This window comes from Carcharodon carcharias, chromosome 17 (assembly GCF_017639515.1).
Source record: "Carcharodon carcharias isolate sCarCar2 chromosome 17, sCarCar2.pri, whole genome shotgun sequence".
Lineage (NCBI taxonomy): Eukaryota > Metazoa > Chordata > Chondrichthyes > Lamniformes > Lamnidae > Carcharodon > Carcharodon carcharias.
In genome coordinates, this window is record NC_054483.1 from 444,518 (window position 1) to 462,637 (window position 18,120).

At 52.1% G+C, this 18,120-nt stretch overlaps 1 protein-coding gene across 2 annotated transcripts in view; it reads right to left on the bottom strand.

The window, feature by feature from the left end:
* The window catches only part of LOC121289826 (hexokinase-2-like), a 70,048-nt gene that overhangs the window by 14,193 nt on the left and 37,735 nt on the right, over positions 1-18,120 (bottom strand). For both annotated transcript variants that reach the window (XM_041209707.1, XM_041209708.1), the window contains 7 exons: positions 17,251-17,434; positions 7,294-7,449; positions 6,779-7,012; positions 5,644-5,948; positions 4,353-4,501; positions 1,765-1,884; positions 680-775 (listed from right to left, as the gene is read on the bottom strand). In XM_041209707.1, the coding sequence (XP_041065641.1) occupies positions 680-775; positions 1,765-1,884; positions 4,353-4,501; positions 5,644-5,948; positions 6,779-7,012; positions 7,294-7,449; positions 17,251-17,434 (1,244 nt within the window). The remainder of the gene's footprint in view (positions 1-679; positions 776-1,764; positions 1,885-4,352; positions 4,502-5,643; positions 5,949-6,778; positions 7,013-7,293; positions 7,450-17,250; positions 17,435-18,120) is intronic.

An 18,120-nucleotide genomic window follows, 5' to 3' on the forward strand; every position in this document is an offset into this window, starting at 1 on the left:
CTGACGGCGAGAGAGAGACAGAGAAAGAGAGACAGAAAGAGAGAGAGACAGAGACTGACAGCGAGAGAGAGAGAGAGAGACAGAGATAGAGAGAGAGACAAAGAGAGAAAGAGAGACAGAGACAGAGAGAGAGACAGAGAGAGAGAGACAGAGACAAAGACAGAAAGAGAGACAGAGACAGAGACAGAGTGACTGACAGCGAGTGAGAGACAGAGAGTGAGAAAGAGACAGAGAGAGAGAGAGACAGAGAGAGAGAGAGACAGAGACAGAGAGAGAGAGAGAGACAGAGAGAGAGAGACAGAGAAAGAGAGAGAGAGAGACTGTTGCCTCTAGTAGGGGAATCCAGAACAAGATGTTATAGCCCTAAAATTAAACCCTCCTCACTTAGGATGGGATGTCAGAAAGGGCTTCTTCACACAGAGGGTACTGGAGCTCTTGCCCCCCCAAAAAGCTGTGGATGCTCAGGAGTCAATTCCAAATTTCAAAACTGATAGACCTTTGTTGGGTGTTAGGAGTGTGCGGGGATTTCGAATCAAGGTACAGATCAGCCACCGTCTGACTGAATGGCAGGGCAGAAGATGAATGGCCTCCTCCTGTTCCCATGTACTGCCACCCGTTTAATGCCACCAGATGGGGACGTGGGCGCAGGAGGCCTGTTGATGGGCCAACCCTTTCTTACCTCTCTCCTCCTGATGGCTTCTCGGAGAAGGTCGACAACATCCTCACCCTCACAGCCTGTCGCTTTGAACCCTTTGGTCCACTTTAAAAGAATACCCTGGAGAGTATAAAAAAGACAAAGGTCAGTGACAGAGCTGTCGTGACCCGTGGATGCGCCTGCTTTGCTCACTTGCCCACCTGGGCCCTCTCCCTTATAGGCCCTAACATCAGGGCAACTATGTTCTCTCAGTCTCCACTGGGAGGTGACTGACCCCTCACCTCTGCCCTCCCACCTCCGAGCGCTTCCCCGATTACCAACACTGCCTTAAAGTGATCTTTTTAAATCTAATCAGATGTACTTAAAAAAGGTAACAACTTGTATTAAGAGGTTCTGCAGATCTTTAACACTTTATTCCTGATGATTTTAAGACAGGGAGGAACAAAGCTAAGAAGCAAAGAAGTGTTTTCAACTGTTGCCAGCACTGTTGGGTGAAAACTATTGGAGAATAACGCAGAATAAAGTTTCACCCTTCCTCAATGATATGACCAAAAATAGGCCAGAAACGCACACAGTTTCAGCTCTCCCTCTCCCACAAGGGCAGGAATTTTCCACAATATTCCCTCGAGTCACTTCACCAATCGCTAAACTCTGGCCAGTTTTCCACGCGCAATTCATCCCAATTGAACGGGGCCGCGACTGACCTCAGTTAGAGCCACAGGGTCACTAGGGGCTCAGACACAGAGCATCTGGCACATCAACTCTGTGCCAGCCCTCTGTGGCTATAAGGATGAGACAAGAAGAGGAAAGATTAACCTTATTAGTTTATATCTGAGCCAAATGTTTTAAAAACATATCGAGCCAACACACATTATTTCCATTTGAAAGTTTCCATTGGCAGGTCTCGCAGTTCGGCAGGTGGTACCCACGTAAACATTGATGGGGTGCGGAGGTTAGTCTGTGACCCCACACAACTGAAGCAGAAGCTGTGTAAGGCTCCCTCACAACCCACTGCCTCTGGGACTACAACACCAACGAGTTATCTCAAGTGCTTCTCAGCATTGTCTCCCCAACTCGGTATTGAATGAGGATTGATGCGTATGACTGACCTGATCGAGCTTCCTCTGCTCACAGGGGAAGGAGAAAGTGAAGCCCAATGGGAGGACACAATCCTTCATCCCCATATATTCCAGAAAATCGGAGATGCAGTGGACAATGTGGTCAAATAGCTGCAAAACAAACAGAAACGTGACATGTTGCAACCCATCCGATCCCCAGTGAACAGCCTGAACCTACACCCTGCACAATTTATACCTGCAAAGTGCTTTACACTGCCTGGGGGCCCACCAAAAAGCGCTCCGCATCCAGTGAAGTACAGTCAGGCTTGTAACGTCGGAAACTACTCCAGGCAGGTTTCACACAGCACTAACAGCAATGGCATAAAGACCAGATAATTGCTTCTAATAATGTTAGGGGAGGAATAAATATTGGTTAGGTCGCTGTGAGTAACTTTTTTTGCATTTGCTCGTGGGATGCAAGTGCTGCTGGCTGGGCTGGGATTAGAATAGTTTGCTACTTGTTTGACCAGCGCAGACTCGATGAGGCAAAGGGCCTTTTTCTGTGCTGTAGACCTCTATGACAATGACTTATTGCCCATCCCTAATTACCCCTTCAGAAGGTGGTGGTGAGCTGCCTTCTTGAACCACTGCAGTCCATGTGGTGTAGGTACACCCACAGTGCTGTTAGGGAGGGAGTTCCAGGATCTTGCTGAAGGAATGGCGATATATTTCCAACTCAGGATGGTGAGTGGCTTGAAGGGGAACCTCCAGGTGCTGGTGTTCCCATCTATCTGCTGCCCTTGTCCTTCTAGATGGTAGCGGTCATGGGTTTGGAAGGTGCTGTCTAAGGAGCCTTGGTGAGTCGCTACAGTGCATCTTGTTGATGGTACACACTGATGTTACTGTGCGTCGGTGGTGAAGGGAGTGAATATTTGTGGATGGGATGCCAATTATGTGGTCTGCTTTGTCCTGGATGGTGTCAAGCTTCTAGAGTGTCGTTGGAGCTACACTCATCCAGGCAAGTGGGGAGTATTCCATCACATTCCTGACTTGTGCCATGTAGTTGGTGGACAGGCATTGGGGAGTCAGGAGGTGAGTTACTCGTTGCAGGATTCCCAGCCTCTGACCTGCCGTTGTAGCCACAGTATTTATATGGCTTCCCTGAGGAACTATGGTAAGTCAAATGCTGCCTTGATGTCAAGGGCAGTCGCTCTCACCTCACCTCGGGAGTTCAGCTCTTTTGTCCATGTTTGAACCAAGGCTGTAATGAGGTCAGGAGCTGAGTGATCCTGGCAGAACCCAAACTGAACATCAGTGAGCAGGTTATTGCTGAGTAACTGCCACTGTTGATGACCCCTTCCATCACTTTATTGATGATCAAGAGTAGACTGATGGGGCAGTAATTGGCAGGGTTGGATTTGTCCTGCATTTTGTGTACAGGACATACCTGGGCAATTTTCCACATAGCCGGGTAGATGCCAGTGTTGTAGCTGTACTGGAACAGCTTGGTAGGGGCGCGGCAAGTTCTGGAGCACAAGTCTTCAGTACTATTGCCGGAATATTGTCAGGGCCCAGAGCCTTTGCAGTATCCAGTGTCTGCCGCCGTTTCACGCGGAGTGAACCGAATTGGCTGAAGACTGGCATCTGTGATGCTGGGGACCTCTGGAGGAGGCCGAGATGGATCATCCACTCGTCACTCCTGGCTAAAGACTGTAGCAAATGCTTCAGCCTTATCTTTTGCACTGATGTGCTGGGCTCCTCTATCATTGAGGCTGGGGATATTTGTGGAGCCTCCTCCTCCACTAGTGAGTTATTTATTTGTCCACCGCCATTCCCGACTGGATGTGGCAGGACTGTAGAGCTTAGCTCTGATCTGTTGGTTTCGGGGCTATTCTGTTCTGGCGACACCTCCTGTGGCTGGCACACGCCACCGTGATGACCACTTCAGCAGCTTTGCATCGCTGAAAATAACAATCCACCACAACACTTGGCAGCTTTGTATGTGGCACCCGTGACAGAAGCTGCCTCTCGAGGATTGGCCTCTTCAGCCATCAGTAAAGGTGCACCATTTGGAGACATGCCATCTGAAATGGATTTCCTTGCTGCGTGTCCATCATCTTTTGTGGATGGAAGGATTCTGGAACCATTTATCCCATGCTGCTTCACTGTTTGGCATGCATGTCATCCTGTGCTGTAGCCTCACCAGGTTAACACCTCATTTTAAAGGAGGCCTGGTGCTGCTCCTGGCATGCCCTCCTGCACTCTTCATTGAACCAGGATTGATCCCCTGACAGGAAGGGTAGAGTGGAGGATATGCCAGGCCAAGGGGCTACAGGTTGTGATTGAATGCAATTCTGCTGATGGCCCACAGCACCTCATGGTCACCAGAAGAAAGAGAGATGAAGGGAGAGCGGGAAGGGTGTGGGGGGAGCGGGGGGGCAAGGGCAATGCAGGAAAGGGGGGGTGAGGGCGGAGTGGGAAGGGGGTGACAGGGAGGAGGGCTGAGAGTTTGTTTGCTTATAAGAGGAGACAGTAAATGATACACCCATGGATTTCTCAACAAAACCCAGGCCCAGGAATTGGTGAATCTAGAGAAAGGCCGATGTCCACATTGACCTGGCCAGCAGCCTTGTGCTCACCTCCTCTCCTGTTCCCTCCATGGCGTCCATGGGGATAGCATAGATCTTATTGTGCATCTCAACAGCTCGACGCTTCCCACTCCGAATCTTCACCATCAACACTCGGAAATTTGTCCCACCGAGATCCAGCGCCAGGAAATCTCCCTTTTCTGGGATAGGGAAAAAGAAAAAAACAATTAGTTTTATCTGAAATAAATACAACCCAGGGCATGTTTAAAAATAAGCCAGTATGGGGTAAAGCTCTCTGTGCACTAATCCAAACATTCTCATCCCAGGGCACAGATGAAATTCACAGTAAAAACTATCCCCATATTGCCTCAATTAGGTGCATCACAGCCGGGATGCAGATTCCTCTCACGTCTCAATTAATATCACAATTCCCTCACAACCTCAGGAAAATCACTCTTTAAGCACTATTTCTATTTCCAAAGTGGGGTCCATTTTCAACAAAACAGGAGGCTGAGGGGTGACCTTATGGAGGTCGCTCAAGTTCTGAAGCAGTTTGATCGAGTCATCCAAAACCTGGGATGACAGATTCGAGAGAGTCACCAATAAATCCAATAAAGAACCCAGGAGAAATGTCTTCAGCCAAAGAGTACGATTGTCCAGCCCCAGCCGCTTCCGGGATCATCCAGTCCCGCTGAAATGTCAATGGATTTCCGGCTGGGCTCCTGCGGCGGGTCCTGCCGCGATGAGGCTGGAAAATCCCAGCCATAGAGTGGCGGGAATGTGGGAGTCGCTGAATGTGAAGTGGCCTGAGTCTGTGCTGCAGGCTCAACACAATACGTGATCTAATTCGTCAAACCACTTTAACCAGGATTCTCAACTTAGCTCTAACTCGTATTGAATTCATGTTATCAAAATCAGGGCACTTATAGCTAAAGAGAAAAGAACATTATCCAATGCGTCAGACTTGAGTATTGCAGAAGGAAAAAAGAAACACATCAAAGCTTTTCATCTTACACTCATCAGGGCATTCACAAGAATAGCAATGTCGGGGGAAGCAATAACTTTATACTGTATGGGAAGAGAGTGCTGACTGGTTGGCAAGTGGACTCGCATACAGTAGAAAGTTGTTGCTCCCCCTGACATTGGCTTTCTTGTGATCATCCTGATGAGTTTAAGCTTCAACGAAATGTCCTTTTTCAGCAATACTCGAGTTCTGTACTCCCAAACGACAGTCAGACTAGGTTGAGCCTCAGGTCAAAATCTGAACGAACAGTGGATAACCCACTCCAGGATTAACAGTGGATTAACCCACTCCAGGATTCAGCCCTGATCATTCCAATACCTGTTCCGTCTGGGGTGGAGCGAACGTAAGTCGCTAACATCTTCACGGCCGCCGTGGAATGGGTTTCCTTCTTCAACCCCCGTTCCATTTGCATCCTCATCCTTTTCTTCACCTCCAGAAGCTGCTCATCCCTCAAGAGAAAGGCAGACAAAATCTCCTCCCTCATCTTTTGCTGCTTGGCCAGTCTGTAGGCCACTGCTGTCACCATGGCAGCACCCTTTCCGCTCCCATCTTCGGAGGGCATGAACCGCACTTCGCAGGTGGGGACCAGCCGTCGCACAGCCTTGTGCAGCCGCCGGGAAAACCTATTGAAAGGGAGCGACGATTCAATCAGGCCATTGCTGTCATTACTTGAATATTGCTGAAAAAGAAATGTTGAAGTTTTTTGTCTTGCACTCATCAGGACACTCTGCAAGAATACCAATGTAAGGCAAAAACAACAATTTATACTGTATGGGAAGAGAGTGCTGATTGGTTGGTAAGCAGACTCTGGTGGGGTTGTTGCCATGGAGAATGCACTAATGATGGTGACTGACAGTTAACTTCCAAGCATCGTTTGAAATTTAAACCAGGCAGCTGGACCCTGATTGGTCAAGGCATTACCCTGAGGAATGAGTCAGCGGAAGGCTGTCATTTATTTTGTTTAGCTGGAACAGGCGCAATATGTTTACATGTTCTGTTTGCCTGTTCCAAGCAAACAAAATAAATGACAGCCATTTGCTGACTCATTCCTCAGGGCATTGCCTTGGCCAATCAGTGTGGTTTAAATTTCAAACAATGCTTGGCAGTTAATTGTCAGTTACCATCAGTAGCACATTCTCCATGGTAACTCCACCAGAGTCCACTTACTAACCAATCAGCACTCTTCTCATACAGTATAAATTGTTATTTTTCCCTTACATTGGTATTCTTGCGGAGAATCCTGATGAGTCCAAGATGAAAAGCTTCAACATGTCTCATTCTTCAGCAATGCTCAAGCTCTCTGCTACAAAATAACTATTTGCTCTCTTTACAGGAGGATAAGTAAACTTGAATGTTTAGAGTTGTAAGCATTTGAAACCACCCCCATCCTTTTAGCATTAACAGCAAGTTCATGGCGAGACCTAAAGAAAAACTCCAGCTACTCATTTCTTACTGTGGATGCTTCTTGTAGACAGATCCATCCACACCAATGGTGGTCCGCAGTCTTTGGACGCCTTTGTTCTCCTTGATACGTCTCAGGACAGCCGCAAGTGTGGCAGCACAGAGGTTCGCCGATCGAGTCGATACGATAGTGCAAATCCGCTGTGTCGCTACACAGTCATCGGGGGTTGGCTGCAGACCCAGTTTGGTTAGAATCTCTTGTGCCTTCTGCAATCCATCGCTGTCTCTGAAGTAGAGAAGAAACAATTTCATTCTCCTTACGCCCAAAACCTTGATTCCCAACTGCACTCTTACACTAGAGATTCGATTCCTCTGTGAATCATGGTCCTTATAAGATGTTTTGGAAACAGGCCCATCTTTGCCATCTCATCACATTTCCAATCTACCCCACCCCCCACACAAACCACCCCCCACCCCCTCTCTTAAACTGAGTACAGTGGTGCAGTGCTCACAAAAGTGATCCAGAGAACAAGAGAGATATTGGACTGGGTGGAACTTTATACTTACTTCTCTATTGCTGAGACATATCTTGTCTCAAAGTGCCCCTTGATGAGCAGTTCTGGTGAAATATTTCCACCAAACAGCAATCCATCCTTAGCCATCTTCACGAGGATAATTCGAACAAGCTCGCCCATGTACATTCCACTGATCATCTTCTCAAACCTATAAGATGGAAAGGAAAGGGTTAATTGGCTCTGCTGTGTTTGTTGTGGTCTGAGTCGTTAACAGGTTGACCTTCCTTCCATCATAAGGTCGGAAGTGGGGATGTTCACTGACGATTGCACAAAGTTCAGCACCATCGCGACTCCTCAGATACTGAAGTAGTCCATGTCCAAATGCAGCAAGACCTGGACAATATCCAGGCTTGGGCTGACAAGTGGCAAGTAACATTCGTGCCACACAAGTGTCAGGCAATGACCATCTCTAACAAGAGAGAATCTAACCATCGCCCCTTGATGTTCAATGGCATTACCATCACTGAATCCCCCACTATCAACATCCTGGGGGTTACCATTGACCGGAAACTGAACTGGGCTAGCCACATAAATACTGTGGCTACAAGAGCAGGCCAGAGGCTGAGAATTCTCCAGGAGTAACTCACCTCCTGACTCCCTAAAGCCTGTCCACCATCTACAAGGCACAAGTCAGGAATGTGATGGAATACTCCCCACTCGCCTAGATGACTGCAGCTCCCACACACTCAAGAAGCTCGACACCATCCGGGACAAAGCAGTCCACTTGAATGGCACCACATTCACCACCTTAAACATTCACTCCCTCCACCACCGACGCACAGTAGCAGCAGTTTGTCCCATCTACAAGATACACTGCAGCAACTCAACAAAGCCCCTTCAACAGCAACTTCCAAACCCACGACCACTACCATCTAGAAGGACAAGGGCAGCAGATAGATGGGAACATCACCACCTGCAAGTTCCCTTCCAAGTCACTCACCATCCTGACTTGGAAATATATCTCCGTTCCTTCACTGTTGCTGGGTCAAAATCCTGGAACTCCCTCCCTAACAGCACTGTGGGTGTACCTACACCACATGGACTGCAGTGGTTCAAGAAGGCAGCTCACCCAGCACCTTCTCCAGGGCAATTAGGGATGGGTAACAAATGCTGGCCCAGCCACCCAGCCAGCGAGGCCCACATCCTGTAAACGAATAAAGAAGAGGAATCCACCAGCAATGTCCACTCATGCAGCATTGCCAACACAAAGACATGAAAGTGAGGAAAAGACATGTTGGCCCATCGGACATGTTTCATAAACAAGATGCCTGACAATATCGTGACCAGGCACGTCCATCCTCCCTCACTCCGTCCGTCCTCCCTCCATCCTCCCTCCCTCCGTCCATCCTCCCTCCCTCCGTCCGTCCTCCCTCCATCCTCCCTCCTTCCGTCCATCCTCCCTCCCTCCGTCCGTCCTCCCTCCATCCTCCCTCCTTCCGTCCGTCCTCCCTCCCTCCGTCCTCCCTCCATCCTCCCTCCTTCTGTCCATCCTCCCTCCCTCCCTCCATCCTCCCTCCCTCCATCCTCCCTCCCTCCTCCCTCCGTCTGTCCTCCCTCCCTCCATCCTCCCTCCCTCCATCCTCCCTCCCTCCATCCTCCCTCCCTCCGTCCATCCGTCCTCCCTCCATCCTCCCTCCCTCCCTCCATCCATTCTCCCTCCCTCCATCCTCCCTCCCTCCCGCCTCCCTCCGTCTGTCCTCCCTCCCTCCGTCCTCCCTCCCTCCGTCCATCCTCCCTCCGTCCATCCTCCCTCCCTCCATCCGTCCTCCCTCCATCCGTCCTCCCTCCCTCCATCCTCCCTCCCTCCATCCTCCCTCCGTCCATCCTCCCTCCCTCCGTCCATCCTCCCTCCCTCCGTCCATCCTCCGTCCATCCATCCTCCCTCCATCCGTCCTCCCTCCATTCTCCCTCCCTCCCTCCGTCCTCCCTCCCTCCCGCCCTCCCTCCGTCCTCCCTCCCGCCCTCCCTCCCTCCCTCCGTCCGTCCTCCTTCCCTCCGTCCGTCCTCCTTCCCTCCGTCCGTCCTCCCTCCCTCCGTCCGTCCTCCCTCCCTCCCTCCATCCTCCCTCCCTCCATCCTCCCTCCCTCCATCCTCCCTCCATTCTCCTTCTCTCCCTCCATCCGTCCTCCCTCCCTCCATCCTCCCTCCCTCAATCCCTCCACCCATCCTCCCTCCGCCTGTCCTCCCTCCCTCCTTCCGTCCGTCCTCCCTCCCTCCTTCCGTCCTCCCTCCCTCCCTCCGTCCTCCCTCCCTCCCTCCGTCCTCCCTCCCTCCGTCCTCCCTCCCTCCGCCCGTCCTCCCTCCGCCCGTCCTCCCTCCGTCCTCCCTCCCTCCGTCCTCCCTCCCTCCGTCCGTCCTCCGTCCGTCCTCCCTCCCTCCTTCCGTCCTCCCTCCCTCCTTCCGTCCTCCCTCCCTCCCTCTGTCCGTCCTCCCTCCTTCCCTCCGTCCTCCCTCCGGCGGTCCTCCTTCCGTCCTCCCTCCCTCCGTCCTCCCTCCCTCCGTCCGTCCTCCCTCCGTCCGTCCTCCCTCCCTACGTCCTCCCTCCCTACGTCCTCCCTCCGTCCTCCCTCCCTCCCTCCCTCCCTCCGTCCTCCCTCCCTCCCTCCGTCCTCCATCCCTCCGTCCTCCATCCCTCCGTCCTCCGTCCCTCTGTCCGTCCTCCGTCCCTCTGTCCGTCCTCCGTCCCTCCGTCCGTCCTCCGTCCTCCCTCCCTCCATCTGTCCTCCCTCCCTACATCCTCCCTCCCTCCCTCCGTCCTCCCTCCCTCCGTCCGTCCTCCCTCTGTCCTCCCTCCCTCCGTCCTCCCTCCCTCCGTCCTCCCTCCTTCCGTCCTCCCTCCTTCCGTCCTCCCTCCCTCCGTCCTCCCTCCCTCCGTCATCCCTCTGTCCTCCCTCCTTCCGTCCTCCCTCCGTCCTCCCTCTGTCCTCCCTCCCTCCGTCCTCCCTCTGTCCTCCCTCCCTCCGTCCATCCTCCCTCCGTCCTCCCTCCCTCCATCCTCCCTCCCTCCATCCTCCCTCCTTCCCTCCGTCCTCCCTCCCTCCGTCCTCCCTCCCTCCCTCTGTCTGTCCTCCCTCCTCCCTCCGTCCTCCCTCCTCCCTCCGTCCTCCCTCCTCCCTCCGTCCTCCCTCCCTCCGTCCTCCCTCCCTCCCTCTCGTCCGTCCTCCCTCCCTCCCTCTCGTCCGTCCTCCCTCCCTCCGTCCTCCCTCCCTCCCTCCGTCCGTCCTCCCTCCCTCCGTCCTCCCTCCCTCCCTCCGTCCGTCCTCCCTCCCTCCGTCCTCCCTCCCTCCCTCCGTCCTCGCTCCCTCCCTCCGTCCGTTCTCGCTCCCTCCGTCCGTCCTCCCTCCGTCCTCCCTCCCTCCCTCCGTCCTCCCTCCCTCCGTCCTCCCTCCCTCCGTCCTCCCTCCCTCCGTCCTCCCTCCATCCTCCCTCCGTCCATCCTCCCTCCGTCCTCCCTCCCTCCGTCCTCCGTCCATCCTCCCTCCGTCCATCCTCCCTCCGTCCATCCTCCCTCCCTCCCTCCGTCCTCCCTCCGCCCGTCCTCCTTCCGCCCGTCCTCCCTCCCTCCGTCCTCCCTCCCTCCGTCCTCCCTCCCTCCGCCCGTCCTCCCTCCGTCCGTCCTCCCTCAGTCCGTCCTCCCTCAGTCCGTCCTCCCTGCCTCCGTCCGTCCTCCCTGCCTCCGTCCGTCCTCCCTGCCTCCGTCCTCCCTCCCTCCGTCCTCCCTCCCTCCGTCCTCCCTCCCTCCGTCCTCCCTCCGCCCGTCCTCCCTCCGCCCGTCCTCCCTCCGCCCGTCCTCCCTCCGCCCGTCCTCCCTCCGCCCGTCCTCCCTCCGCCCGTCCTCCCTGCCTCCGTCCGTCCTCCCTCCCTCCTCCCTCCCTCCGTCCTCCCTCCCTCCGTCCTCCCTCCCTCCGCCCTCCCTGCCTCCGTCCGCCCTCCCTGCCTCCGTCCGCCCTCCCTCCCTCCGTCCTCCCTCCCTCCGTCCTCCCTCCGTCCGTCCTCCGTCCGTCCGTCCGTCCTCCCTCCGTCCTCCCTCCGTCCTCCCTCCCTCCGTCCTCCCTCCCTCCGTCCTCCCTCCCTCCGTCCTCCCTCCCACCGTCCTCCCTCCCACCGTCCATCCTCCCTCCCTCCGTCCTCCCTCCATCCTCCCTCCCTCCGTCCATCCTCCCTCCGTCCTCCCTCCCTCCCTCCGTCCGTCTTCCCTCCTCCCTGCGTCCATCCTCCCTGCGTCCTCCCTCCCTCCTCCCTCCCTGCGTCCTCCCTCCCTGCGTCCATCCCTCCCTGCGTCCTCCCTCCCTCCGTCCTCCCTCCCTCCGTCCTCCCTCCCTCCGTCCTCCCTCCCTCCGTCCTCCCTCCCTCCGTCCTCCCTCCCTCCGTCCTCCCTCCCTCCGTCCTCCCTCCCTCCATCCTCCCTCCCTCCGTCCACGCTGTTCCCACCCCGACTCCATCCTGATTCCTTATCATGTCCTGGAAAAGCAAAAAAAAAGCAGAACCCTGGGACCAAAAAGGGGAAAAACACAAACTGCTTCAATTCTTTTTCATCCTATCAGGAATGAACCCAACCACTGACCAGGGTTACTCCAAAGTCAACTTCAATTTCACTGCTAAGTTCCCTGATTTGTGCAGTTATTTTGGTTTGTAAATATTCCACGTCGGGTTGCCAACTGTGATTCAAAGTATTCCTGGAGGTTTCATCATATGACTTGCCCCCACATTCCAGCTCTTAGCCGACTAACACATCCAGAACATTCTGCCTTCCTACATCAATTGGAAAGCAAAAAGACTCAGTTGACCATCAGCCTTTCCTCCTCCTCCTCCACCCTGCCCATTTTTGATATTTTCATATCCAGCCAAGAGAAACGTTCAAAGGAGATGAAAAAAAACTTATCCCTTTTCATGTCCCGATGATATTTCTCTAAGATAAAAGCAAAAAACTGCGGATGCCGGAAATCCAAAACAAAAATAAAAATACTGGAAAAACTCAGCATCTGCGGAGAGGAACACAGTTAACGTTTCGAGTCCGTATGACTCTTCAACAGAACTAAGGAAAAATAGAAAAGAGGTGAAATATAAGCTGGTTTAAGGTTTGGGGGTTGGGGGGTGGGGGGGACAGGTAGAGCTGGATAGAGGGCCAGTGATAGGTGGAGATAACCAAAAGATGTCACAGACAAAAGAACAAAGAGGTGTTGAAGGTGGTGATATTATCTAAGGAATGTGCTAATTGAGGGTAGAAAGCAGGATGAGCAAGGTACAGATAGAAAAAAACAAAAAAACTGCGGATGCTGGAAATCCAAAACAAAAACAGAATTACCTGGAAAAACTCAGCAGGTCTGGCAGCATCGGCGGAGAAGAAAAGAGTTGACGTTTCGAGTCCTCATGACCCTTCGACAGAACTTGCGTTCGAGTCCAAGAAAGAGTTGAAATATAAGTTGGTTTAAGGTGTGTGTGTGGGGGGCGGAGAGATAGAGAGACAAAGAGGTGGAGGGGGGGGGTGTGGTTGTAGGGACAAACAAGCAGTGATAGAAGCAGATCATCAAAAGATGTCAATGACAATAGTACAATAGAACACATAGGTGTTAAAATTAAAGTTGGTGATATTATCTAAACGAATGTGCTAATTAAGAATGGATGGTAGGGCACTTAAGGTATAGCTCTAGTGGGGTTTTTTTATATATAATGGAAATAGGTGGGAAAAGGAAAATCTTTATAATTTATTGGAAAAAAAAGGGAGGGGGAAACAGAAAGGGGGTGGGGATGGGGGAGGGAGCTTACGACCTAAAGTTGTTGAATTCAATATTCAGTCCGGAAGGCTGTAAAGTCCCTAGTCGGGACCCATCTAGGACCCTCCACCCCTGCCTGTTCCTCCGTCCCCACCCTTTCTTCCAATCCCAACACCAGCCTTGTATTCACTATACCCCCTGACCTTCCCCTCTCCGATGCTGAACGTTCAGTGCTCAGCAAAGGACTTAGTTTCATACCCTTACGCCCTCACCTCAATGAATTTCGGGCTCGGCATGATGCTGAACTCTTCTTCCGCCGTCTTCGTCTCCGGGCTCACTTCTTTGGGCAGGAGTCCTCTCCCAGTTCAACGGATCCTTTTACCCATCTCCAATATTCTCCCTCCACCTGGACCCCTCCCTCTGGATTCTTACCTTCTCTTGATCTTTTCATTGAGAACTGTCGGCGCGACATTAGTCGTCTCAATTTCTCTGCTCCTCTCACCCATTCTAACCTGTCTCTCTCTGAACTTACTGCACTCCATTCTCTCAGGTCCAACCCTGACATTGTCATCAAACCCGCTGACAAGGGTGGTGCTGTTGTTGTCTGGCGCACTGACCTCTACCTCGCGGAGGCTGAGCGTCAACTCGCAGACACTTCCTCCTACCTCTCCCTGGACCATGACCCCACCACTGAACATCAAGCCATTGTTTCCAGGACTGTCACTGACCTCATCTCCTCTGGGGATCTCCCTCCCACAGCTTCCAACCTGATAGTCTCCCAACCTCGGACGGCCCGCTTCTATCTCCTACCCAAAATCCACAAACAGAACTGCCCCGGTAGACCGATCGTCTCAGCTTGTTCCTGCCCCACAGAACTCATTTCTCGTTATCTTGACTCCCTTCTCTCTCCCCTTGTCCAGTCCCTTCCCACCTACATCCGTGATTCCTCTGACACCTTACGTCACATCAACAATTTCCAGTTCCCTGGCCCCAACCGTTTCCTCTTCACCATGGACGTCCAATCCTTCTACACCTCCATCCCCCACCAGGATGGTCTGAGGGCCCTTAGCTTCTTCCTCGAACAGAGGCCCGAACAATCCCCATCCACCACTACTCTCCTCCGTCTGGCTGAACTTGTTCTCACACTGAACAATTTCTCCTTCAACTCCTCTCACTTCCTCCAAATAAAAGGTGTGGCTATGGGTACCCGCATGGGCCCCCGCTATGCCTGTCTCTTTATGGGGTATGTGGAACATTCCTTGTTGCAGTCCTACTCCGGCCCCCTTCCACAACTCTTTCTCCGGTACATCGATGATTACTTCGGTGCCGCTTCATGTTCTCGTCAGGACTTGGAAAAATTTATTAATTTTGCTTCCAATCTCCACCCCTCCATCATTTTCACGTGGTCCATCTCTGACACTTCCCTTCCCTTCCTTGACCTCTCTGTCTCAATCTCTGGTGATAGACTGTCCACCAATATCCATTACAAACCCACCGACTCCCACAGCTATCTCGACTACAGCTCCTCACACCCCGCTTCCTGTAAGGACTCCATCCCATTCTCTCAGTTCCTTCGCCTCCGTCGCATCTGTTCCGATGATGCTACATTCAAAAACAGTTCCTCTGACATGTCCTCCTTCTTCCTTAACCGAGGTTTTCCACCCACGGTCGTTGACAGGGCCCTCAACCGTGTCCGGCCCATCTCCCGCGCATCCGCCCTCACGCCTTCTCCTCCCTCCCAGAAACATGATAGGGTCCCCCTTGTCCTCACTTATCACCCCACCAGCCTCCGCATTCAAAGGATCATCCTCCGCCATTTCCGCCAACTCCAGCATGATGCCACCACCAAACACATCTTCCCTTCACCCCCCTTATCGGCATTCCGTAGGGATCGCTCCCTCCGGGACACCCTGGTCCACTCCTCCATCACCCCCTACTCCTCAACCCCCTCCTATGGCACCACCCCATGCCCACGCAAAAGATGCAACACCTGTCCCTTCACTTCCTCTCTCCTCACCGTCCAAGGACCCAAACACTCCTTTCAAGTGAAGCAGCATTTCACTTGCATTTCCCCCAACTTAGTCTACTGCATTCGTTGCTCCCAATGTGGTCTCCTCTACATTGGAGAGACCAAACGTAAACTGGGCGACCGCTTTGCAGAACACCTGCGGTCTGTCCGCAAGAATGACCCAAACCTCCCTGTCGCTTGCCATTTCAACACTCCACCCTGCTCTCTTGCCCACATGTCTGTCCTTGGCTTGCTGCATTGTTCCAGTGAAGCCCAACGCAAACTGGAGGAACAACACCTCATCTTCCGACTAGGGACTTTACAGCCTTCCGGACTGAATATTGAATTCAACAACTTTAGGTCATAAGCTCCATCCCCCATCCCCACCCCCTTTCTGTTTCCCCCTTCCCTTTTTTTTCCAATAAATTATAAAGATTTTCCTTTTCCCACCTACTTCCATTATATAAAAAAAAACCCACTAGAGCTATACCTTGAGTGCCCTACCATCCATTCTTAATTAGCACATTCGTTTAGATAATATCACCAACTTTAACTTTAACACCTATGTGTTCTATTGTACTATTGTCGTTGACATCTTTTGATGATCTGCTTCTATCACTGCTTGTTTGTCCCTACAACCACACCCCCCCCTCCACCTCTTTGTCTCTCTATCTCTCCGCCCCCCACACACACACCTTAAACCAGCTTATATTTCAACTCTTTCTTGGACTCGAACGCAAGTTCTGTCGAAGGGTCATGAGGACTCGAAACGTCAACTCTTTTCTTCTCCGCCGATGCTGCCAGACCTGCTGAGTTTTTCCAGGTAATTCTGTTTTTGTTTAAGGTACAGATAGACCTAGTGGGGGTGGGCTGGGGTAAAGGAATTGAAATAGGCTAAAAGGTAGAGATAAAACAATGGGATGGAAATACATTTAAAAATAATGGAAATAGTGTCCTGGAGCATGATCTTCAATTCCTGGAGGCTCCTGGCTAGTCCTGGAGCGTTGGCCGCCTGAATTCCCTGTGAACCCCTCCAGAGCTCAAGTGCTGACACACAGCTTGCAAATTGCGAGCTTCTATTTGAATTCCCCAACCCGCCCAGCCCCATTTCCCCACGTGTGCTCTTCAGAATTTCATCGGCAGGCACTCTTGGCCCTCGCCGAGGTGGTTCTTGTTCAAGCGTCAGCCTAGGCAGTGGGTGCCGGGTGACTATTCAGCTGTGAAGGCTTCACAGTCAAGCCCGTGCATGCACTCATATTTCCCAGAGAGGTGGCACTGCATGAGGAACTCTAACAGATTATCATCTCATTCAGAGGCACAATGAAACAGACCCTACTGACAGGGAACTCAGTCCAGACCAAAGATTCCCTTCTACTTTGTAAGAACGTTTGTGGTCACTGGAGGAAAGGACACGTGTCAGGCCTTGGGAAAGCAGGCTGACCCTTATTTGCAGCTCGTGCTAAGGTGGTGAGCCACCTCCTTGAGTCGCTGCAGTCCATGTGGCGTAGGCACACCTGCAATGGTTTGTTTTTCAGTTGTGTGTACACAACTGAGTGGCTTGCTGTGCCCTTGCCCTGCCAGTTAAGGACAGCAGAGCCCCTCCCCCTGAAGGAAGCGAGTGGACCAGATGGGTTTTAATGACAATCATGTCCCTTATTAATGGGATTAATGTGTTATTCCAGAATGTTGCCAGGGCTTGAAAATTACGGCTATGAGGAGAGATTGGATATGCTGGGGTTGTTTTCCTTAGAACAGAGGAGGCTGAGGGGGTGAACCTAATTGAGGTGGACAAAATTATGAGGGGCCAAATTAGGGAAGACAGGAAAGACCCGTTTCCCCCAGCTGAGGGGTCAATTACTAGGGGGCCACAGAGTTAAAGTGATCTGTAGAAGGATTAGGGGGTCATGAGAAAAAACATTTTCACCAAGAGGGTGGTGGGTGTCTGGAATTCACTGCCTGAAATGATCAATTCATTTAAACAGTATCTGGATCTGCATCTGAAGTGCTGGAACCTGCAAGGCTGCAGACCAGGTGCTGGAAAGTGGGGTTAAAATGAGCGGCCAGTTTTTTTCTCTTTTTGCCCAGCGCAGAGACGATGGGCTGAATGGCCTCTTTCTGTACCGTAACTTTTCTACGGTTCTGTTGAATGAATTACTTGAACCGAGGCCTCTGAATCACTCGTCCAGTAACGTTACCACTATGCTACCCGCCCTGGTTCTAGACTTACAGCTGTTTCCCTGGGTTGATGGAGCCTCTGTCAATCTCATGGTCAAATTCAGTTCGAACGTCATCCAGCTCTCCCAGATCACCAAACGCCCCCCATTCCATGTTGATACACATTCTCCCTTCATCACCTTCCACCAAATCAATGTGCTGCATTTCTTCCATATAACAAGCATTGGTGCCTGTACCTAAAAAAGAACAAGCAACTGAGTTACCACAAGGAGACGGACACCGAGACATATTTTACAGTTATTAGCCGGGCTTAACAATGCTCCAAAGAAGCATTTGGTTTTGCCCGGTGTGTCTCAGTTTACGTAATATTATCCCCACTCATTTGTTTTCCAGTGAAGAGACCAAGGTTCACTGTTTAAAAATAAGGGGTCGCTCATTTAAGATGGAGATGAGGAGGAATCTTCTCTCTCAGAGAGTAGAGAGTCTCTGGAACTCTCTTCCTCAAAAGACAATGGAAGCAAAGTCCCCGAATATTTTTAAGGCTGAGCTAGATAGATCCTTGATGAACAAGAGGGTGAAACGTTATCCCGGGGTGGGGGGGGTGGTGGGGGGGGTGGTGGGGGGGAGAGCTGGGCAGCGGGAGGTTACAATCAGATCAGCCGTGATCATATTGAATGACGGTACAGGCTCAAGAAGCCGAGTGCCCCACTCCTACTCCTAATTGATATGTATGTATGTATGTAAGATGAATTAGTCTATCCAATTCATCCTCTTGGCTTCTCTCTCTCCAGTTCTTTAACCTTGAGGGTCTCTTGCATCTTCATAACAGAAGTTTGTTCACCCTGCTCTTCCACTGAGTGCCAGGCTTTGGCATGAGAAATTGCAAATCGTACAGCTCTGTAACACAACTCAAAGCAGCTCT